This window comes from Artemia franciscana, chromosome 21 (genome assembly GCF_032884065.1).
Source record: "Artemia franciscana chromosome 21, ASM3288406v1, whole genome shotgun sequence".
In the NCBI taxonomy this organism is placed as follows: Eukaryota; Metazoa; Arthropoda; class Branchiopoda; order Anostraca; family Artemiidae; genus Artemia; species Artemia franciscana.
In genome coordinates, this window is record NC_088883.1 from 17,432,609 (window position 1) to 17,457,248 (window position 24,640).

The 24,640-nt window shown below is 34.7% G+C and overlaps 1 protein-coding gene across 1 annotated transcript in view; it reads right to left on the bottom strand.

Moving 5' to 3' along the window:
• Positions 1–300: 300 nt before the first annotated feature.
• LOC136040698 (neuron navigator 2-like) overlaps positions 301–24,640 on the bottom strand; it is a 56,610-nt gene continuing 32,270 nt past the window's right edge. Inside the window, exons 9-16 of the mRNA XM_065724998.1 lie at positions 22,886–23,033; positions 17,868–18,139; positions 15,921–16,237; positions 15,070–15,216; positions 10,725–10,946; positions 9,859–10,055; positions 6,502–6,724; positions 301–4,196 (exon numbers count right to left, since the gene is read on the bottom strand). Coding sequence (XP_065581070.1) covers positions 3,971–4,196; positions 6,502–6,724; positions 9,859–10,055; positions 10,725–10,946; positions 15,070–15,216; positions 15,921–16,237; positions 17,868–18,139; positions 22,886–23,033 — 1,752 coding nt within the window. The 3' untranslated portion in view covers positions 301–3,970. The remainder of the gene's footprint in view (positions 4,197–6,501; positions 6,725–9,858; positions 10,056–10,724; positions 10,947–15,069; positions 15,217–15,920; positions 16,238–17,867; positions 18,140–22,885; positions 23,034–24,640) is intronic.

Consider the following 24,640-nt stretch of genomic DNA (forward strand, 5'->3'; position numbering starts at 1 on the left):
AAAGGGAAAAAAACGGTTCTAAAATGCGTCAATAGATAAAAACCTGAGTGGTCAGGACTATATCATACAAGTACCGTCCATTTTTATTACCATGAGAACGGACCATAAAAATATAATAATTTGAGACGTTACTGATTTTAGCTCCATAGCCCGTAGTTTTTTTACTATTTAGTTTAATAGGTTTTCTAATCAGAAAAATGTTAGATATATCCGAAGTTACTTTATTACGATGATATAGTGCAAACATATCGATAGTCAAACCTGATCTCTTCAAGTACTAACTAAAACGAAAGTACCCGCCTTGGTAACAACATATTTATAGAGAAATATTACAATAATAGAAAAAAACGGTAGATAGATTAGCAACAAATTAGTATAGTAAATCACTGAAAGAAAATCCAATTGTCGACTAGAAAAGTTCTTTGTGCTCGTTTTTGAACAAGTGACACTAGGAAGTATGATATAAATAGTTTAATACAAAAGCTCATCCACAAAAGCACTTTCTTATTATTGATTTTTTTTTGTAAATTATTTAGCGAATAAAAAAAAAAATAAAAAAAATAAAAGCATCAAGGATACAGTTGGGATTTTCTTTTGGAGGAGATACGGCTTCTTTTAGAGAGAGGAGGGGTGGATCGGATAAGCCAAACTTTGTTATATTAGTCACTAAGGAGATGGCATTTTAATTTTTACTCTATTATATAATCCAAAAATATATTTTTATTTTTTTAAAGCTCAACGGGTTAGAAATGGACATGTCAGTCTCTTCCTCTAGCGGGTGGCAAATAAAGTTTATTTCTACCTCTTGGGCGAGGAAAATTGTAATTCGGCTACTGCTTATTTAGAAAATTCGCCGAAATTAAAGCTAATCATATACAAGAAGACGTCTGTTTTTAGAATACTTTGAGAACATTTTCCTGTTAAATATACACAAGAAAATATATTTCTGAAACTTTAGTGGTCAAATATTGACTTTAAGAAATAAATCAACACAAAACAATCTTATCTGGTGTCAATACCGCTGGGTAAAAATAAGTAAATAAAGGTCCTTCAGAGCCGTTGCTGGCGCAGAGGGCTTAGAATCGACGTTCTAGTTGTTGGGTCATCTTTTAGAGGGACAGGTAGCAAACCTGTTGTCATGCATAGTCATGCATAGAAATGATCACAGAGAGCCAACAGAAAGCATTGGTGCCTGTTTTCATAGCAAAATAATGAGATCGGCTTACAGTAGTTTAAAGTTGAATATGTATAGCCACTTTTTTCTGTGGCACAAATCGGCTGCCATTTTTCTTAACCGTAGGAACCTGTCGTTTGAGTAAAAAAAGGACTACTGATTATGTACTGACTGGTGGAACAAATTATAACTTCAGCCACTTAATTTGATTTTAAAGTATTTTGGGATTGTCTTACACATCTCAAGGGGTTCTCCTAATTTAAACCGAATGCTCTCTTAGGAAAATTCATAATTAGAACCGCAGCACGTAGAAACATAGGCATTTCAAACCCAAATTAAATATAGAAAAGGTTGAAGCACGTTAAACTTTCGCTATTATCAAAAGAGTACACCGAAATAACGGGGAAGAAAACGAAATAAGACCCCAATAAACAAAAAATACTTTCTACAATCCGTACGCCCAAAGCCGCCATGATGGTAACACAAGCGAGATTAGTTCATTACTTTAGTAACTGAGTTTTGAGTTAGAAATTTTGCGCTATTGAGTTTTGCGCCATTGAATAAGGTTCCTTATTTCAGGGCCATGAACTAAGAATAAGTCAGATTTCAAATCAATTTCTCATAAGTTCCATTATTAGGCCTTTGCTGGTTTTTTCATTGGGACATGAAACAAAATACAGTATCAGCTCATATTAAACTAGCAACAAAACCTGTCGGACAACAGTAAAAAAGAAATGTCAATCGAATATCCTTTTTCTTGAGTATCGGAGAAAAATATTACCCTCCCCACTCAATACGGAATTTTTGGTCATTTTAACCATCGTCTTTATCCAACAGCCGGGTTAAAATAGCCTAACATCAATTTTTGTCCAAAAATGCAAATTCTAATGAAAATGTTCTCAATGTATTCTAAAAGAAGAATACTAATATTGGGTTCTAGCCCATGACCCCAAGATTGGGAGTATGTTGCTCTTCCAGGTGAGCGAACCTGAAAACAAAAACTTTTGTGTTTTAATATTTATAGACAAACTATTTTTCATAAACAGATCTTCTCCAGAGTTACCGACCGAGATTATAAATTATATAGGCAGACGTGCAGAATAAACAAGGATTTGACTTGGTCAAAAACACCTAAACTAACTTCGTAAGATCTACACGTGTATCTTGCCAATTCATATGTTAATTTTAGATTTGTAAATTAAATTTGTATAGGAACCATAATTGTATGAAACTTTACGCGATAAATAGAGCAGCACTTTCAGAATGAGTAAAATCACAAGAAAACTGAAGAATAAGATTTACACACTATGAGTGCTACCACTAGATTAATATATAGAAAAAAAGGAAGCGACAGAAACAAAAAACAGTTAAACGTGTAAGATTCGCAACTCAGATGAATAAGCGATGAGCTCCGATAGAGGATAAATCAGCAAGTAAAGAGAATATAAAAGCAATTATGTAAGGGTAGGAACATATAGTCCTAATCCCAATTTGAAGTTTCACTCATAATTTTTTTATCCAATTAAAAACACTGTGATATCAGTTTGTTTCAGCTTCAGCTGCAACATATTAGTCACTTAACGCGGAATATCACTAGATTAACACTCTTATTCATCACACTATGAAACTCGAACATATTTAAAAAAAATTCATAGCAGATATTACTGCAAAAATCTCATTTTTGACACATTTAAATATATTTGTTTCATTTATTTATTTAAAGAGCTGTACGACAGATGTCGTAAAGTGACACAATCGATAAAGAAGATCCAAAGGAATGGGCTAAGGCTTGTTTTGTATTGTGACTTCCATTCAGCAACTGGTATGCACATTAAGGAGGTGAGATAAAAATAATAGTTGTGGTATATATGTGAAGAAGAGCAGTTTTGAAATCCAGCGCTCTGCACTTCGGTATACATATTGAAAGTAAGAATTTCTCGCATTCACGGGCAGCTCTTCAGTTCAGTCAACAAGGGACGTAAGTTGCACCACGTATATGTTTTTCGAAAGAGCTGTAAGACACCTTCATATCTTGTTTGACAATGCTTCAATGTTCTGATATTTCATCCCGAATTACTTCAGTGCAATCAGCGATTGGCTGAATGTCCATAAGCTCACTTAGAATGGAGCAAATATTCAACCTGTCACAGTTTTTCCTATCAAAGACTCCGAACTAGATTTGCAGCCAATGGTGCTTTTGAATAAGCATGGGTTTTACCATTCATCATGGTTAGGAGAAAACGAACGGCAGCTCCGTTAGTTTTTTTCCACTTTTTCACCATCCCAAAAGGATTACACTATAAGTTTGAATTTCAGTGCTAAAAAAATTCTTTCAAGCAAAGGCAACACTCTAACGTGTAATGAATTACCTCGTCATTAAACAATGTAGAGTCACTGTCAATGCCATGGGATTTATAGTTATGGGATTTTATCAGATTCATCAGTTGTCACTCAAAAAACATTTTGTACCTCTTTTTAAAACATAACCATTTGAAGGAGAACTTTTATCCAAATGAGTCAATGCTAGGATTTAAGCCAGGACTTTTGCGTGAGGAACCCGTTGAATCGGAATCATTTGAATATGGATTTGTGCAATTTAAAGAAACATTTTGAACCTCTTTTTAAAACATAACCACTTGAAGAAGAATTTTTATTCCATTGAATCAATACAAGAATTCGAGCCCGGACTTTGGCGTGTGGAACCCGTTGAATCTGTGTTATTTGAACTTAGATTTGTGTAATTTAAAGAAACATCTTGAACCTCTGTTTAAAACATAACCATTTGAAAAAGAATTTTTATCCGATTGAGTCAATACTAGGATTTGAGCCTGGACTTTGACGCGGGGAACCCGTTGAATCTGAGTTATTTGAATATGGATTTGTGTAGTTTGCAGCTTCCTGGAGTGTAATCAACATGTTTAACAGAGGATCTTCATTTGAATCTTGCTCACTAATACTAGTCGTTCTTAAATTCGTAACTCCCGTCGTGAAGTGATCCTCTCCAACATCTTCTGGTCTTATCCTAAAAAAGAATTCAATAGTCACAATCACTCTAATTATTCACAAATTTTGTAAAACAAGAGAGGCTGGACTTTAAAATGTTCAAATAAAAAAGTGGGCTGAGTAAATTCACGATTGAGTCATTTTTTAACTGACGTGTTTCTAAAAAGATGAAAGATAGGTCACTTCAAAGAAAAGTAAGGGGTGATGTTAAAACTTAAAGCGAGCATAAACTTAAAATAAATATGCTGATGAAAAAAAAACTTGAAATGAACACAACTGCGCTAAATACAGTCAGCCATTCCTATCACAGCTCCTGTAGGCTAGAGTGTTAATTCAGCTATCTTGAAAACTAGATAGTTTGACTCAAACCTCAGTAATTGATATTTTTGAGAATCTTATCATGATTTTGGTCACGGAAAGGTCACAAAATTTTTTTTACAATGCGTTTTTATATGTTCATTCCCCTCCCCCCAGGGAATGTAAACATCAAAAGAGTGAAACAGTCGTCACAAAATATCAAGAGAGAACTCATTCGAATGAAAATTTCCAGTTATACCGCCGTGTTTAGGTCAAAATTGACCGTGCCATAGTCAATTGCCAATTTCCGTCATTTTGTGCCCCAAAATACAAATACTGGCCCGGCTAGGACGAAAATGCTGTAAAGCAAAAATTCTCAAATAGCCAATCTATTCAAAACCACAGAATTTTATTTGCAGAAGCAATACTACCACGTTATTGCTCATCCGCCCTTAACTTCTGCACAATCTATGCAAAAATGAACAATTATTATAGATATTGCTTATGCTGTATTATTATTATTATTATCGGTTACATAGTATTGCATAATAGCACAGAAACTATTGGAGGAAAGCCAGTGACTCTCTTTAAGTGGAGAGGGGGGAGAGGAGGCCTGAAAACTTAACAGTTTATTTTCATGGCCAACTTTTAAATTTCCGTGATATGTCCTTCAGATAACTCTGGAGGTAGGGGGTAAGGGGGTTATTCCCGGACATTCATTCACTTGGGATGATATATTTGGAATAAACCTACAATACGGATGCTAATGAGATAAAAGTTTCCTCCCCTCTTATCACTGAATTTTTCATAGCGTTGAACAAGAGATAACATTCATTTAGTGTACTTGAATGAAGGTGGAAGGAGTGTGAAGAATTCCCCACGATATTTTTTAAAGGAACAACCCATTAGCAAATTTAGACACAGCGACCTGAAAAATAATTTTGAAATTTATGACCTCCCCACGTCTATGGAATAATAATGAACTGCATCTCACTTTAAAGTAGTACCTTTAAAACTTCAAATGAGCTCATATTACCCTAGTTATGAAGGGGGTAGTAAAGCTTGAACATATAAAAATATATGAACATATAAAAATAAAGGGGGGGGGGAGGTGTCTGGTACTCCCTCAGAACCCCACCCAGTCATTGCGGCAAAGTGTGACTTCTTGTTCTCAACACTTCTAGAATAAATGTTCTTGCAGGAGGAACGCCATAATAAGTAAAATAACATTTTGCTACACTTCTTCGACAATGAAAAAACTTATTTATTTGCATTTCCTTTAAAGAAAAAAAACGCTTTAAATGTTTTAAAAGGGAAATAAAACACACAACAACCTTGTACGTAAAGTACGTGCAGTATCCCGCTAGCTATACTTTTTTCTCTCTAAAATGCTATCAGGAAAGCATACCTTAGGGTATAAACGGAGTGGCTGCCCACTTTACATATAGGACAATTTCTGCGCGTTTGAAAACTAATGTCGAAGTTTGCTTTTAATTGAAAGACTCGGATTTTATTTTATAAGGCACTGAGTTGAAAACAAGATGTTTTTCACGGAACATACTGAACTCTTTTGAAAAATAAATCTTCGAAATTCGAGGCCCAAATTCCTTGAATAACGCTTCGGATCAGGTAAACAAAATACCCGAATTCAGCCATGTAAGCATCTGTCCAAGAATAGCGAATGCTCATGTGTATTCAAAATTCGAAAACTCATATGACCAGAAACTAAACCCTGTCCTACAAAAAAAAAAAAAATCTTTCGCCTCTAAGGTTGCAATTTTATATTTTACACCTTCAAATTCAACTGATCGCTGCTACACTAGTTATGGCGATAAAAATTATTTAATTCCTATAATAGCAACTAGAAAGAGCCAAAGAATTGATTATATTCAACTTGAGTGTGAGGGAGAAACAAGCCTAGTTCAAGCTATCTTTTTTTGTGTTCCAGTGGGTGACGTTTGTGGCCGTATTGTAAAATATACCTTATTTACTCGAAGCCTATGTAATATAAACAATCAAAAAAATACCTCATAATTCCTTCTGGAGTTCCGCTCATAGCTCCATAGGCCCACGGATAAGATTCATAGACAAATTGAGCTGGGTCAACCCAGTTGGACCTTTTACCGTACAATTGCAGTCCTTCTTTAACAGCTTCTACTAAGTATGAAACCACAGTGTAGTTCCATAAGTCTCGGAACCATACCTGGGAGCCAGTTAAATGAGCTGGGCAAGCCATAAATATTTTTGGACCTTAAAAAAACGAAAATTACTATTGACAGAAAAAAATGTTATAAAAACTCTCAATCGATATGGGAAATGATTCGTGTCACTTAAATTAATCTGTTTCTTTTTAATCATCCATTACGAACCCTCAACTACTTTATTTTAACGTTTATATTTACATGTTAAAAAATTCCAACATTTTTTCGAAAATGGTAATATTTGTATTGGCGAGGATAGAAAATGAAAATAGATATATATTTTAATTAATTTTTCTACTTCTTACTGCTCGTGCAATCAAGAAGCGCATTATAATGCTTCTAGTATTAATATTTTTGTGAATATATCTCTATAAGGTTGCCATCTATTATAGATACAGTGATCTCATTTAATATGCTAGTTTGTTATAATATACTAAGTTTATAGTCAACCAACCTTGAACATTTCTTGTCATGGTCTACTGTAAGTTGTTTGTGCAATTGAGGAACGTTATGCAAGTTGCATTAGCCTAAGAGGCAATAAAGTATTTTGTCAAACTATGGATGGGTTTATGCTGCTACCTATGAAATAAATAAGCTATTATGAATCGCCATAATCCAAATGAACCATTTTATTGCATGCAAAACAGTTATATTCAAGTATTCTTTTTTAACCCTTCGATTTACTATAAAGGAAGATAGAAGAATACAAAAAATGAGAAAGTATAGTGTAATCAAGGCTACTTCTCTACATACCCATCTTACCGATAGAGACAATTACCTGAGCTGTGAACAAGGCTCATTTACCTTAAATGTCAATGCCGATGATTTAAAATGAATTGTTGCGGTTTCTTTGAGGTCTATGACGGCTAGGAGGCCCTGCCCACCAAGCAACTTCCTTCGATGGTCAATAGGCGTTAAGTCGGAAATGTAAGTGAATTTTCGAAAAATATTCGATTAAAATTGCCCAACTATCCACTGGGTTAAATGAGCAGTGTGAGAAAGAGCATTGTCATAGATCAGAAAAATTCAAGCATGCCTCTTCGTCTGTTTTGAATAACCCTCTGTAGGCGTCACAAAGTTTTTAAAATAACAACCAGCAGTAATTATAGTTCCTAACTGCATAAACTCTCAAAAAAATGCTGCTTTATGCTGCCCCCCCTCACCCCCAAAGTTACCAATATCCTGTGATTGTTGAATATGTTTTTTTAATTTTTGGATTTATTTGGGGAATTTAAATGCATAAGTTGTTGTACAAATGTCTCAACTCTCGATGTGATTAGGTAGAGGTTATGGCTTATTTGTTCAAAAAAAAAAAAAAAAAAAAAAAAAAAAAAAAAAAAAAAAAAAAAAAAAAAAAAAAATATTAAGAAAAATTCAATGTCATATTTCCCTCGCCCTTTCCAGCAAGGTTCTATGGCAGAAAGAGCAAAGAAAGGGAAAAGAAACACAATAAAATGATAAACACAAAAACAAAAAAGAATGGTGAACTGTCATCCGGGATTCAATGACCACCATAAACCAAGCAAAAGTAAAGTGTCATACACAGTAAGCATTACAAACATATGTTTGCAGTATGGATCAAAGACATCTACGGAATTTTTTGAAAGTACCAATGACACTCTTTAGCTGAATCAGGTGGATAGATAGCATGACAAGCAGTCAGAGAATTGAAATCCGATCTGACTGATTGGTGAATGGGATGGAAATGTTCCTTAAGCTGTGAAGTTGGTATGAATATTGACTAGAAACACGAGATGGACTAGTTCTGAGGTTCACAGGAATATCACTGTGCAACTAAAAGTAAAAGACGTGATAAGAGAATATAAGACGATTTTAAGTCAAGCAATGGCTCAATATCAAAAATATTTGTTTCAAAGACAAGGTTCCTTACTTTGTCACATATCTTATAGAGTAGTTTTGAAAAAAAGAAAAGGTTGATATCCACTTAGTAGGGCAATAAAAGACGTAAGATAGAATTAACCAATGAAATTTAAAATTTAGAATCGATCCTGAGAAAACTATCCTTTAGTTTTCTAACAATCGTGAGACTCCGAAAAATCTTCATTTTAATTCCACTAGTCGTCAGCGGAAGGAACTAAAACATCCTCACTCATTGCTGGTGGTCCACATTTTTTGGTATGGAAACATTTGGGGTGACACAGACGACAAGAACCTCTTGCATATTGGTTTATAACCCGCAACAATAAGGTAATCAATACAATCAACAGTAAAACAAGATCTAGAACTGAGCCTAACGAAACAGCAAATTCAGCTTCAGACCGTGAGCAGAAAACAAAATCCAGAATGACCTCCTTTCCAGATTTAGTAGTCAAATCAGAATTTCCTCTTATACCACAGTGAGACAATTAGGAAAAAAGAATTTTAAGGGGGGAAGCACAGATCAAAAACTTTTTGGACATCCAAAAATATAACAATAGGGATCACACGAGAATCAAAGCCCAAATGTGGAAGATCCAAAAGAGATGGACAGAAGAACTCAGTGGAGTGCTGAGCATGGAAGCCAAAGCGAAAATAAATGAAAAAATCTTCGTCACTAAAAAAGGAAAGTAGATGGGAAAGTATAGCCTTTTAAAAACTGTACTAAACGCTAAAAGCAAATTTGTAGGTTGTTAATTAGCTGGGTCACTTCAATTTGAAAATAAACAAGACAATATTAATCTATTTTAATCCAGCCACATAATATGAGAATTTAAATTTAAAAAAACAAAATGCTTTTATAAGTGGTATGGATAAGCATCGCCATTGTCATCGAGAAGTATAATGTAAGCATCGAAACTATCGATAGGTATAGGGCCATGGCACTAGGTTAAAGGAAAGATGCTTCAAATGTTAACACTCGATTCAAGAACATTAAGCTTCTCTTGTCTGTATGTAGGGTAATCTCACGTACGTTCTGAAGATTCTTTATTTATCCGTGCTTCAAACGAAAATCTTAAAAAAAAAAACACAATCGTAAAAACCAGTATTAAACAGATAAATTGTTCAAGCTAGAAAAGTGCAATCTTTCCACCAAAATATTACCCGTAAAGAGAAAATACTCGGAGTAATGAATTTCAAGAGCTATTCGTCCGGATAAGTGGGGGACCAGAGTAACGATATGGGAGGGTTCGTTAGGCAAGAAGTCACCTCATTGTCTAACAAAATAAACTGAAGTAAGCTTACCAATTGTAGCTTCAGCGGAGCTGTGATTTTCGATGAATCGGTTCAAATGCTGCCAAACACGAGGAACCCAGTCTAAAACTCGTTTTAAATCTGGTAATCGAGCTTGGGCTTTTAGCTCTGTTTCTATTAGTCTTCGTCTCATATATCGACTTAAAAACCCCTTGACAGGCTCTAAGTGATTGGCGTATGGGATCCACCTTAAAAAAATGATTGTTTCAAGTGACGGTATATATATATACCGTCACTACATATATATATATATATATATATATATATACATATATATATATATATATATATATATACATATATATACTATATATATATGAGAGAGAAGAGAGAGGGGAGAGAGAGAGAGAGAGAGAGAGAGAGAGATGAGAGGAGAGAGAGAGAGAGAGAGAGAGAGGAGAGAGAGGAGGAGAGAGAGAGGAGAGAGAGAGAAGAGAGAGAGAGAGAGAGAGAGAGAGGAAGAGAGAAGAGAGAGAGAGAGAGAGAGAGAGAGAGAGAGAGAGAGAGAGAGTGAGAGAGAGAGAGGAGAGAGAGAGAGAGAGAGAGAGAGAGAGAGGAGGCCTTGTCTATTGGCTGAAATATGTGTACTTAGACATTCTTTCAAATTGGACATTCGGTTGCTAAACATTAAAACAAATAAATAAATAAAAAACTAAAATGAAAAATTACTAGGATATTTGGTATAAACAACTCTATTTCATACAAACGATGTTAAATCTTTATATTGTTTCATAAATTTTTGCCCAATTCAAACAATTATGTTTTTATGCTATAATTATATGCTATAAAGCAATTTTCTTGCTTAATACATTTCTCCTTTCCAGGTATAAATCAGAAGAACAATTATTTTATTATACCTGAAGCGATTCAGAGAATGAAGGCTCCCCTTTCCTTTCGATGGCTGGCATGCTGTTCCGATGACGTAAGGAAATTTTTCTATCTCACATGAGTTCAAGACATCTATTAGGGCACCTGCAGAATGTAAATTGTCTAATACGACCACTACTGGAATTTTTTCTCGCTCAGATACTACTTGAAGGAGATAGGTCTTGATTTCTTTGGATCGCTCTTGGTCAATACTAAAAAAGAGGCATTAAATAGATTTGATTAACAAGACTTCTACAACTGTAGTTGAGAAATCTAGAAAATAAAGTCTCAGGCGAAGCAGATAAGCAGGACCTAAAAAATTGAAACAACATGAAAATATACAAAAACATATATACTTTTTCAATAAGACAGTGAAAAAAGAACATTTTTCTTCACCAACAATAATAAAGTCCGAATAATTCGGCTTCAAGTTCGGAAACCTTTATCAGCCGGGAAACAATGAAAGAAAAAGAACAAACAAACAAATATAAAATAAAAAAAAAACATTAAAAGAAAAGAGAAAAACACAATTGCTATACGAAAACAATGTGAAAAAAAAACAACAAAATCTCACATCTTATCAGTCCCATCCCTCCCTACCGGCAGTGCTGATCTTCATTTCATAGCCCTATAGCCATGAAGCACAATTGGGGTTGGAGCCAATCACCCTATACTTTTGCAAATCCTTCCTACTAATTTTCCCTGATTTCTATAGGAACCCATTTAGAGCTAGGTGGACTCTGGCTGGGCTTACAGAGTTGCGCAACTGACCCCAGTTCCAAACGAAACGACAAGCGAACCAGTTACAAAGTCTTAATAAGTCCAGTACGATAATTTAACTTTTCATATATCAGAATTACGCCAGGATTTACCAATAGTCCCACCAAGTCCAGGACGAGGGGCACACAATACCAGAAGAAGCAATAAATTATCAATGAGAAAACTGAACAGATATGATTCATCGTCGAAGTGCCAGGTGCACGCTACCGCCACACTGCCTATTCAAAACAAGTTATTTTAAAACAACACAGGAATTCCTTGGGCACTTATAAACTGTCAGATATCTCCTAAGAATGGCAGCTAAGAGTTTGGTATCACCTCTCTTTTTCATTAATTTTGGCTCTTCGGTTGCTTTCTGTTCTGAGCTGCCACTAACCCGGAATTTTCGGGTATTTCATCGAGAATCGCACAGAAACGGAGCGGCAAAAGCGCTTGGACCTAAAAGCGTCAAAGCTTTAAATCCGGCCCTCATCAGAATCCACGAAGTAACAAGGTAATAAGCAAGGACCCAGCTTGCCAACAGGTCAAAAATTACATGACTAAAATCTTGAGAGAAAATCACTATATGAGTGAAAAAACCACTAGATTCATTTTACATTTTTTCTAAGAAGCGGTAGAAAGTAAGAGGATAGGAGCTAGATTCTGCTTGAGAGTAGGGAATCAACTTTTAAAGTGTTCGTTCAATTTTTTAGTATTCTCAGTCTATTAGCTCTTCATCTCATTCCAGTTACACCTTTCCCCTTTTTACCCACACATCTTTTTTTGTCTTTTTACATTTTGATCAGGGCGAAGAAATATGCATGCAAAGCAGCAGTTTTGCTTTAAGAGGAGGGAATGCTCCTCTCCCCTTCCTAGGTGCGTGCGGAATGAATACCAAAATCATGTGTCTATTAATTTAGTACTGTTGCTTTAGTTCAAGTTTGATTTTATTGCTTTCAAATGGTATCATCGTAGTTCTTGAAAAGCCAAATGAGCAGGAATCTATTTCGGGAGAGGGATTTTTTCGGTTAAAGGTAAATTTAGCAAAACACAAAACATAAACATTGTATTCATTGTAGACTGCGTTTGCCAAATGAGAACGAGGTTTTGGCAGAGCGAGATTACAGTTTTTGTCTTGGCATTATTTTCTTCTTCTTTAATGCGTGTGATCAACGTTCTTATCATTTATTGGTTTTAAATAATGAGCCGGTAAAACCACTAATCTCTGAGCCATAATTTTACCGACTTAACTTTCGAACCTTTGAAAAATAACATAAAAATCCTCTACAGCTATTGCTGGGGCATAAGGCATCAAGTCGACGTGTCAGCTGCTGGGCCTTCTTTTGTAAGGACAAGTAGCAAGGTAGTCAGGCAGTCTTGCTGCAGCAGGGATCGATCCCTAGTCCAAGTGTTACCAAGCAAAGAATCAATCCACTGTGTTAACACAGAATTTTCTTATTTAAGTCACAAAAATGTAGCGGAAGGATGTTCTTCATACTGGACACCTCTGGATCTTTGTTCTAGATCGAGATCAATCAGATATGGTTAATTCGAGCGATGGTGGGTCGATAAAATGGGTGATCACACTAGTCTTCTTTCTTTTGAACTGGCTAAATAATCTCGCTGTTCAGATCAACCAAAAGAACTAGAGTAAATTAGTAAGAAGTCAGACGCAATTTGATTTTCAATACATTGAAAATCAAGTCAAGTGAATGAACACAAAACAGATTAGTACTTTTCACGAGGTAAAAATCACTAGTATAGTGATTAATCACATGGAGTGGCAACACTAGTCAGAACAAAGCACGATGTCTGTCTGATAGTGAAATCTAGCAGAATGCGACAATCTACTTATTTTTAAAGATTTATATATAGCCATAGGTTAAAATAAATAAAATTAAATACACGTAAAGAAAAACTTAACATCATTGCGTTTCATAAATAGAATAGATCTTTTCGCTTGTCAGTCTAGCCGAAGGTCGATGACTTCTCTTGAGACTTTTTCATTTGAACTTTCTTGATAAGGTTCACACTCTTTGGGGCTGTTTTACGGAACGTCAACATTTGAAATTTTGACCTGTCTTTTCACCAAAGTACTATAAACTATAAACAACAACGAGGGGGAGAGAGAAATCTAACGATGAAGAAACAAAAGGGACTACGGCCAGTAGAAGGAAAAGGAAGCGACGCAGATATTTCACCTTTATGAAATGAGGCGTCTTTAAGGCTGAGAAAACAAAGATTAAAACTAAAATAACATAAAAACAAATAAAACCCAAAACCAATAAATAATAACAACAATTTCTGGCTACTGTGACTGAGCGCCACAAAAGCTAACAGAGTTGCTTCAATGAGAACACCAAAACAAATTTTTGCTTTAAAACATCGTTTAAAAGATCAAGCACATGAAGAGCTGATCCAATCCATGATGATAAGTCAGCCTGTATTATGATGAGAATACACTAATGAAAAAAGAAAAATGAAAAGAAAATGCGTCAGAAACAGGTGACATCTACAAAGAAAACAATAAAAAAAAAAAAAAAAAAAAAAAAAAAAAAAAAAAAAAAAAAAAAAAAAAAAACAAATATAGTCCGAGCATTTGGATTTAAAATGTGAAGATCTTTTTCAACGTGATTATGAGAAAATTCAGCGGGAAATGCGTTGTGATTTCTGGGATTCAACGTTGCTTTGTTCCATAGGCAACTTTAGACCATTTCTTAGTCCAAGGACATAATTGCAATGGAAAACAAGGGTCAGCAGTCGTGTTTAGCAATTCAATATTAAATATTAAATTACAGTATGAAGTATTACATATGATAATTTTACAATGCAATATGAATATTATAATGTAATATAAAATATAAGATATTGAATATTAAATTCAATATTGAAATTAATATGTATAAGAAAATACTGATATCAACTCTCAAAATATAAACATTAACACTGGAAATTTTATACAAAAGTGTCCATTCTTGTCGGGAAAGTCATACTGAGTTTTTCCAGCGTCAACTGTTAATGTGCGACAAATCAATCTTTCAAAAAGGAGCTATGCATTTACTTTTAATTAGAACTGGGCCAGAATGGGGTGCCCCCTTTGGAATGGGTCACCATTAAAGTGTTCTATATTTGATATTTCCAAGAAGAAGCAAGTCGGTTTTGTCTAAAACAGTTTTTGAACGGTGCTTTAGAAAATACTCATATTTGGGTTTATAATCATTTAAACTCTGGAGTAAACTAAAATTAAAGTTCAGCGAAGGGTAACTTCACAGACTAAAATCTGGAAAAGTGTGAGTAAATCAAAAACTACTTCAATTCAAAATCATAAATTCGCATAAGCCCAATATCTACAATCATTCAAATTCGGTTCTAGCGTGGTCAATTTATCCTGAAAGCGCGGTCAAATCTTCTATCCAGGAGTGCCTAATATCCGGTCTCTTTATTGAATATAAGGCTTATGCAAAAACTAATAAGCCTTTATCAGTCAAGAAAGAAATTCTAGAAATCATAAAAAAAACAACTTAGAACCACAGGAGAGAACATGGAACCAATTAAAAAAAAAAAAAAAAATGTTACTTGATGGCAATCACAGAAGATTCATCCGTCTCTTGCTCTTCACTGTACATTATAAATTCAGCCATTTTCTGTGCAATATAACTCTTGCCAGTTCCGCTTGGACCACATAATGCAAGTCTTCTATGGTCACGCAAAAGACCCAAGAATCTGAAAGGTGAAAAGATAAATAAGTAAAAGTTAAACTTTTAAAATCAACAAAGTAATTTTTAAACACGTTGTAGAACCTTTGTATCACAAAATAAAGTTAATTTGATTATTCATAAAAATTCATTTCAAGAGGTAAATTCTGAGAAAAAAAAATTAAATTCTACGACAAGCACTGAGAACTTACCGCTTTGGGTAAAAATAAATAAACCAAAACATCTTTTAAATCGTAATTTTGACACTCTGAAATTACATGCAGGAATTGTCTTAACCTTAATATCTAGACTAGACTAAGCGAAGACTTTTTGGTCCGATTATATACCAGTTGAAAATCAAAATATTTTTACTAATTTAAACTTCAGCTAAAACTTTAAACCGCAAAAGTGTGATAAAAAAAAATTAAAAATATGGAATATAGTCAGCAAGAAGGATAGAGAAATTATCAAAGGTGGATGCCGTTAAGAGTAGCACATTTATAAGGACGAAACTCGTTATTTATCTACATTAAATGAAAGGCTAATATGATATAAAGCAACAGAAATAGTAGAAATCAATTTGAAACGGCTTTATCAGAAGCAGGGCGTCAGCTTGGGTGATGCAAGAAGCATAAACAAAACCAGAAAGCAAGGACCCACGATTTCAGCCATAATACTAGGAACACAACTTGAAAAAGAGTAGGACCTATCCTTCGATTTTAGTATACTCACTTTTTGAGTATGGATTTTTGAATAAGTGTTTCGAAGACCATGGCATCCAAACTCTCTTCCTGTTTTGCACCTTTGAGTGCAACAAATATTCGGTCGACTTCCCCTATTAAATATCCAAAGGGGAGGAGCTCTGGATAGACTCCTTGCCCAGTACAAGCATCTATTGCCGATTCAAGCTGCTGGAGGGGTGAATTAGACTCCAAAACTGGGGCTTTAGCTTTTACGAAAACCTGGGATACTTCTCCAAAGTGATATGAATGCACACAGTCGGCAGAAATTCCTAGCGAGGATGTTGGATCAATCTCATTTAAATATTCCTAGAAAAGAAGTTTGAAATATAAATAGAAGTATATAAAGCTTCTCCAACGATCAAACGTAAGCAGTCTCCACCGACTTCTCTCTAAGTCTACCGTAAAATATCTTCACGCTAATCGCCTTAATTAAGTGTTCTCCTTGGACAAGATTTTTCTGGCCAAAAATATATCTGCTACTTTCAGCAAAAATTGTACCAGACTACCAAACTGTCCAATTATCCAATATTTTATCCTATCCAATGACATAATTTTTAGGCAATGTTTTTCGTTTTTAGGCAATGCAATATCTTAGTATAAAAGTATATCTTCAAATATTTTGGATAAAAGTCAGTCGATGTGGAATGATTTAATTATTTTTCAAATGTGAGTTTTTAATTTTTTTTAATTTGGGTAAAGCATTCAAATACAAGTTTTTTTTGTCAAATTGATTTCGAAAAAACCTTATAACATTTAAATTTTTTATTATAGTGAAATAGGAGAAACACTGTAGATGAAATATTTTTATTTATAAATAAATAAGACAAAATAAATAACATCTCACAAAAATTAGTTATACCTTATGATCTTAATGTCAGTAAAAATCTTATTTTTATTATTTTGTCTCAGAAAAGAGGGATTTATCCTAAGTTCAGCCTCCCATTCATTCAGAAGGAGTGGAACCCTCCCTGAAACAAAATCCCAGGCTTCCTCCTGGCACAAAATTCATTTTAAATTTAATTAGCTGAGCTGTCACAAAAAGATTGGCTTTCTGAAACATACAAATTGAACAAACAACCGTATTCAGGTTTTTTACCTAAGAAGTGCGCAGCTTCAAATGAAAAAGAGAAAAAGGAAAGAGAAAAAAGGAAAAAGTAAGGCATTAAAGTTATTGGGAGGAAAGGATAAGATACGCCTGAAATATCAAGTGTATGTCAATTCATAAGAATTATTTCAAACAAATATTTCTATACGTGCCCAAAAAATCTATTAATTTTTATGACGCGGGAGTAGGAACCATAAATATATAATTCAAATCTGTAGGATAAAATATGTTACCTTTTTCTTCCCTAGTTTAAGGTTTAAGCCTTAGAAAGAAAAATATTGGCATCAAAAGCTTAGTTTCAGCAAGAAAAATCTTCCCGAAAAGAAGACAAACCTTTGGTTATTGAAAACGAAAAGCCTTTAAGTACCTCCAGAAGTCAATAAGATTAATCCGAAGTCAAATTAATTCATCTAAATGCGAACTTATCTTAATTCTAAAAGACTTTCAAAGTCTATCTAAAAAATTCTATTAAGAAATAGAAACAAAGTTCCTGTCAAAAAAAGCCAAAGGAGTTCCTGTTAAAGGAACATGGTTTTCAGTTCCTTTTAATTATTACCCCTTAATTTTTTTCAAATGGACTTTTCTCCGTGTATGTTCGCCGAAGAAGTACTCAGGTCGCAATCTTGTTGAGTTAACATAAATATTCAGTGAATTTAAATTTTTTATGGCTGTGGATTTGAAATAGAAAACATTTTAATTAGTAATCGACAAGGTTATACAGTTTTAAGTTGAAACTAAAAGTTTCACGTCAAGTTAAGTTGATATATCAAAATCAAAACACCACCACATTTTGAGATTTTAAAAGGAGCTTTGTTAGTAAAACAGTCATACCTGAAAAACCTTCTTGAGTCTATCTTCAAGGGCTTCCCACCTTGTGAGAGGAGCAACAGAAACGTAGCCAATGGGACAGACTGATGTATTTGAAGGCATCTCTGAGTTATAGTTTTTGGATACTTGACGATCAAGACTACGTGTTTCACGAACATGCAGACCAAAGTCTTCATAATCTCTTTGGTATTTGGTTAAACAGCCATGAGATCCGAGATAAATGAAAACTTTGATTGGACGGCTATCCTTCTCCAAGGGTTCTCCAAATAAAATGTCTAAAGAACAGAAAAAGGACGATAAAAACCAAATAGTATATTTTCTATAATATATTTTTCAAAAGCTAATACGGAGCAATCATGGGAGCAAAACACAAAATACCAGGATTAAAACAAAGTAAGAAATTGAAAAGAATCGGATCCTGAGCACTTTTAATGAGAATTTAAACACTTAGCACCTAGAAAGCAGAGCACTACCCAGTTGAGTTAAATACTTGACTTTAAAACAAACTCCTCACAAGAAGTAGTATAGCATTATAAAGTAGAATCGATGACGGCTTTGAAATTTCAGTAGTTAACAGTAGATAATTCTGGTCGTTTTTAGGACTCTCCAAGCTCAAACTCGAACGAGTTTATTGTCAAATGCCATACAAGGCCATGCTAATCAGTGGCAGTTCCTATCACAATAGAAGATAATGTACTAAACCCTTGATAATCACAGCCATAGCCATCGTCGAAAAAATTTACACTCAACTGAACAAAAATATGAAGCAACAAATGGAACTTTAATAACATAAACAGAGTCAAAATAAAACTTTCTGAATTTAACTCGGAGGCTAACTTACGTTATTATATTTATAGCATCACATAATATTTTATTAGGATATGGAATATAATGAAACCTTTGAATTTTGACAGAGAAATTTATTTCTTACGATTGAAAAAAGTTCTAAAGATAATACGATGTTGTTGAGCTGTAAATTCTAATTTTTTCAGGTAACTTGCTTTCACGAGCAGTAGCTTATCACCGTTATTGCTGGCACTGCTAATCATACGAATCTATAAAGTAGTTGAAAATAGCAGATTTTCTTCAAGAGCTTTCTCTTTTTCAGCAAAGTCAAAAAAATGTCCACTTTAACAACCTGAAATGGCATTATCACAGCCATAGTTCAGAAACGTCCTTTTTTATCGGTTGTTCGTCGCTTTGTATCGATTTGCGATTCCTCCAAGTACCTAAGGTTTTTTTTTTATTTACATTAGGATAAGTGAAAAATGCGCTTTGGCTGTGCGATACCCTGGAATAACCTCCACTCAGAGTGAAAAGCTCGAGGGTATCTGAAAACAAGCGTCCAAATTAAGGAAGAAGGGTAAGGAAGAAGGCAAGATCTGATGATAAATTTGGCTGCTAATGTCTGCTGTCTGAAACTTGCCGAAATATATACCCTGATTGTGTTTCATATTTACGACTGAAGCACTGTACCAGGCAATTGAACCGGTCAGTTGGTCTTAAGAAGCCAAAGCTGTCACCTGTTAATTCGTCTTAGTTGTTTTCGCTTACACCTTGCTGTTTGTGAAATTTTAATTCCTGATGTTGACTTAAGTGTAATAACTTTTAACTGACAATCTGATGCTGGCGTGCTTTTTCTTCATATATGTTATTATAGAAAATAAAGATGTTACTCACCAATTTTATCTTTGTCAAGGACATATGTGTAATTTTCAAGGTTGCCTCACCTTAGGACTTGTAAAATAGACGTCATCTATAGTATAATAATCGATTGTGCATGAACCTGAATCAATATAACTTAAAAACCTAGTTTGAAAAAACTGAAACTCTTTCCTCGTATATGAATAATAACTTAGTTGTACCCTCTATATATACATTAATGTACATAGAGGAGTGTGGAAAATAAAAGAAAAGAAAACTAAAAGCTAACAAAACAACACTTATGCCAAGCAAGACAATAACAACACCCATAATTAATAAATTAACTTTACTAAAGCTATGGTGACGATACTATTCCTTCGTCCATCAAATCTACTGAGGGAAAATCTATACAGTTATCTCTAGATCGTGTCAGAAACTGGTGATATTACTGATCAATCTTCTTTTTTATACGGCACTGAGCATAACGGGATTCAAAGAAAATATTTACAAAACCTCAAAAAATACGCACGAAGGCGTTTTTCCCCCTTAATTGTTAAAACCTTCAAAAGCAAAAATGCAAAAAGCATTTGAAGCGTGAATATTGTACAACAAAGTTTAGCAAGTATTTGTTCATCAGAAGCGCCTTTCACCTTGACTAGCAGGTCATAAATTCTTCTTGGGTTTACCAACACAGCCCATAATACCAGCTCTACTCTCACGTAGCTTTAGTTGTTGAGCCGAAAGGAAAGTCAATGCAATAGATAAAATATTGATTCAAAATTTACTATCCTCCCTCCTCACCCCCTAATCAAATGATGCTGAGAATTATTATTATTAGCCACAAGGAATTCTTTTCTTGGAAATTATTATCTTCAACCCAACAACGTACAGATATGTCTGTATCGATATTAATTATCCGAAAGTAACAAAATATTGTTAATATAAAAGTGGCAAGTGTAATGCCATCTAACATATGTCTGGCTAGGTGCCGTCAAGTATCCTAATTGCGTTGTTAACCCTTGTTCAGCTATGCGGTGTACGTAAATTCGGTCTGACAGTTACAAATCCAAAAATGTCCCAGCGGATTAATTACCATGTTAGCTTCTGAAGCACTGGCATATCAATGAATTTACTCCACTCCCTACCAACTATAAAGAAGCCTGATTATGCATTACTGTCAAACTCTTTTGATATATCTACTCCACATATAGTAAATGTTTTTTGTGGTAACGATGGTAGCCCATATTGTTTAGAAATACACCCTGTGCATTTTGGACCTCTGCACCCCTCCCAAAACCAAACTGATGGACAACATCATCAAATTTTACTAATAAATATAGGACAAATTTTTCTTTTCAATAACTCACAAATTGAAGAACCAAGTGCTAAAGATCTATGGTGGAGAATCTTTTAAAATCGAATAAAAATACAAATTTCTAAAATCTCTATAGTATGGCCCTCTGATGTGCTGAATTTGATGCTGCAATTTTCATTAAGATCACTTGCTCCCTGGGATGGTGTTTCACATCTTTTTTCAAAAATCCGGCCAAATTTCTACGGATCTTAGATTCTAATGAGCAACTATAAACTAGACCAACTTTATATACTTGGTATCACCATTGTAAAAAAATTCTTTTTGTGTATATATTGTTATCAAAAGGATATTTTTATCGTTTTTTTTGCAGAGTTTTGGTTGATATTAGCAGTGGATACTCCTTACTTACAGTTTACTGCCACGAACTATTCGATACAACTTTACTCTCCTATTAAGGATGGAATATAATGGTTAGATAACTATTACTTAAAATAATAGTGAAAGATACTTTTGTAATTTAGTAGCAGCATTAGAAAGCTGCTCGGGAAACAGACAAGTGGCTCTGGTGAGGCAGAAGTAATCCAGTTCCATTCGAAACCAAAGATAGAGAAAAACAAGCCAAATTTTGCATGGATTAGTTACTAACTTTGGTCCCAGCCCTCCTCTTTGGAAGTTTTGCGGCCACTCCTCCTGCCAGCTTATACATGAGGGTTCGATACATTGTTCTATCTGGTGCAATGTGTGATAACAGGGCTATGTCAACGTTGTCGCAGTCTAGACTCTCGGTCCATTGTTTTCATGGTCTGCCTCGTGGACAGAGACCATTAAGACCTACAAGGGCGAATTCTGGGAGGTTGGTCGGCTCCATTCGCTTGCTGTACCGAAGCACTGGAGTTGTTGTTTCTTTATGCCCTTGGGTGGTTTGTCTAGCTCATGGCTCGTAGATACTATGACTTTGGTCTTACTGACGTTGATCTTCATCCCAAACGACTTTGTGGCATCGTAGAGTTTATCAACTTGTAACTGCAGTTCTTGTGAAGAGTTGGCTAGCTCATCAATACACCGGTATAAAATGTTGATACAATTGACCTAATGGGATTTGGTATGATAGACCAACTGATGGTTTTGTTAATCTATTAACTAATTTAAAAATGATTTTGGGTTATTCATAGCCCTCGTTGATATCTTTTACTTGTTCTTTCTTCCAAATTGACACCCACTTCATAGATTTCTTCTTTGTTGATCTAACCATCTGAATTGGGGCGACGTTTCGTAGTCGATCAAATTGACCCTAGATGTAATACCATACCTGATATTCACATTTTGCTTCAGCTGAGCCATACACTGATAGCTGGAACCACAATGGAAGCCACAACTTTCACAACATAAGCTATTTCAGTGTAATATACCTACTTCTAACGGACCAACGATTTGAGATGGTGACAGGAATTCAGTGAAAAAGTTCTAACTCTGCCAAGCATATCGTCTAACACTATTAAAAACATATATTGACCTATCCCAAAGCTGTTTCTGAAACCAATTCACACTGCAATGTTTGCGAAAAAAAACAACAAAAGAAAATGAAAAGAAACAAGAAAAAAACTTGCGCACCTATCCCCCAAAGCTGCGTTACCAATCTAAGAAAGTATAGGAGTAAGAGAGGGAAATAAAGATGTTTTCAGTTTTTTACATGAAAATTCATACATTTTTTTTTATAAAATCCAGGCTGGTGACTAATTTTTACAATTTATCGAATAAAAAAACAGAAAAGGATATTTTCAAAATATAGAGGGGTAACCGTAACGGAAGCAACTGACGCTTAACAACTGACATGTCTAGGTGAGAATTATTACTAGTCAAAGTGCCATTGAACACTTGACAAGAGTCTTTTATGAAGATTCTTCATCTAAAAATAGTAAATCCAAATCTGCCACACTTCCCGATTTGCAAACATAACTGTAATCTCTGCTCTTCGTTGCCTACTATTTTCCGTTCTAGTAAATATGCTCTGGCCGTCAAGAGTTGGTGCTAAATGGAAAAGTAATTGTATTAAATCACTCACCACCTGGATTTACTGCAAAGGCAAGTTCAGGTACACTAAGGCGTCTGTCTTGTCCGTGACCGACAGAAGAAGCAGAGCCACCTAAAGATTTACTGCTAACAAGTCTCTGAAGTCGCTCATTATCTTGCTTTAAAGTCATCATCTCATTCTAAAAAAAAGGCTGGTGTAATAAGCAAAACAGGGTTCTCACCTGTACCTCTCATAACTAAACTGAGGTTTATACTTTATTCTTACTTTAGTGAAAGGATAAGAACTGTCAAAAGAGCAGACAAGAAAGTGAGTTACACAAAGTAAAGTGCACCGAAGAGGCCTTAACATCATGCACATGTTTGACATTTAATTCTAAAATTTTATGACATTTAATACTTATCATCGTTGTACGCTCAAACTACAAAAGATCTACTGTTTACGAGCTGCTAGTTATCTGGGGTCTTGTGTATAATATGCATATACAATCTATTCCATTTACCCCCACCCAGGGGATAGGAAACAATAGACTTTAAATAATACGGTGAAATTTTTGATGCGCTATATCACCATACTACACTTATAAACTAAAGATTCATAGTATATATGACTTCAGCCTTAGGAAACAATAGTAATATTAATCTCCATGTCCCATTTGAGCTCAAATCTACATTTCATCAAGCTCAAATTGAATTAGAAGTGTCTCACGGATAACCTTGTAACGGTTTTTGAGGTATTCACTCGACTATACGTGAAGCCTAAAAAACTGCTTTTTACAAAATTTTGGAATAATTTTCATCCATATAAAGAATTTAGATACAAAAATAATGTTAGCCCAGGGAATTTGTTCGACATTCTGCAACAAGATCTATAAAAAAGTTCCATATTGCTAGCTTTATTTCAAAAAAGAAAAAAAAACTTGTTGTCATTAAAGAGACTAAGCAACTTTGATGATAAATGTTTATATGAATGAAATACAGTAGCACAAGAAATAAACGAGTTCACTGACATAAATAAAAACTCGGCTGCAAACAATGTAAAATTCAGTGCAATCCAACGAGTTACAATACAGCAGCGTGTCTTCAAGTACCTCTGAAAAAGTACCTCTTTTTAAGAGTCAAAGCGATGATGGGGCAGCTACCCCCCCCCCCCCTACACGTCGTGATTTCCCAAAATGTATTCAATAAAAGTTTTGAGATAATCATTTTGTTCAAAATAGTCCAAAGATAATATGACAAAATTTTGAGGCAAAACCCCAGGTCCAGGGGGCAAGGATTGTTATTTATGTCCCGGGGGCACTTAAGGTTTTTGTGGAAGGAATGGTTGTATAAGCTTGAGAGGAAGCTCATTTTGTTTAAAATTGGAAGTTCTAGTTCCCTTTTAAGAGTCGAAAGTGGTGGAGGGCAACTACTCTGCCCCCCCCCTCCGACTACCCCTCGTTTCACCAAAAGCATCTGATTTATATTGTAAAAAAACCACGTTGTTCAAAATACTCCAAAAAACATATAACAATGCCTTTAGGGTTAACACTACCTCCCAGAGCACTGGGGCAGGTTTTGTAAGTTATGTCCTGGGGTCATATAAGGTTTTCATGGAATGAGTGGTCATATAAAGTACAGACGGGGTCGTTTGATTTGAAATTGGAAGCTATAGTGTATTTTTTAATAGTCAAAAAGGATCTGAGAGCAACAAGAACCCCCCTCCCCCTCACGCTCATCATTTTCCTCAATAGATACATTCAATAGAATTTTGAGACAGCCATTTTCTGCAAAATAGTCCAAAGATCAT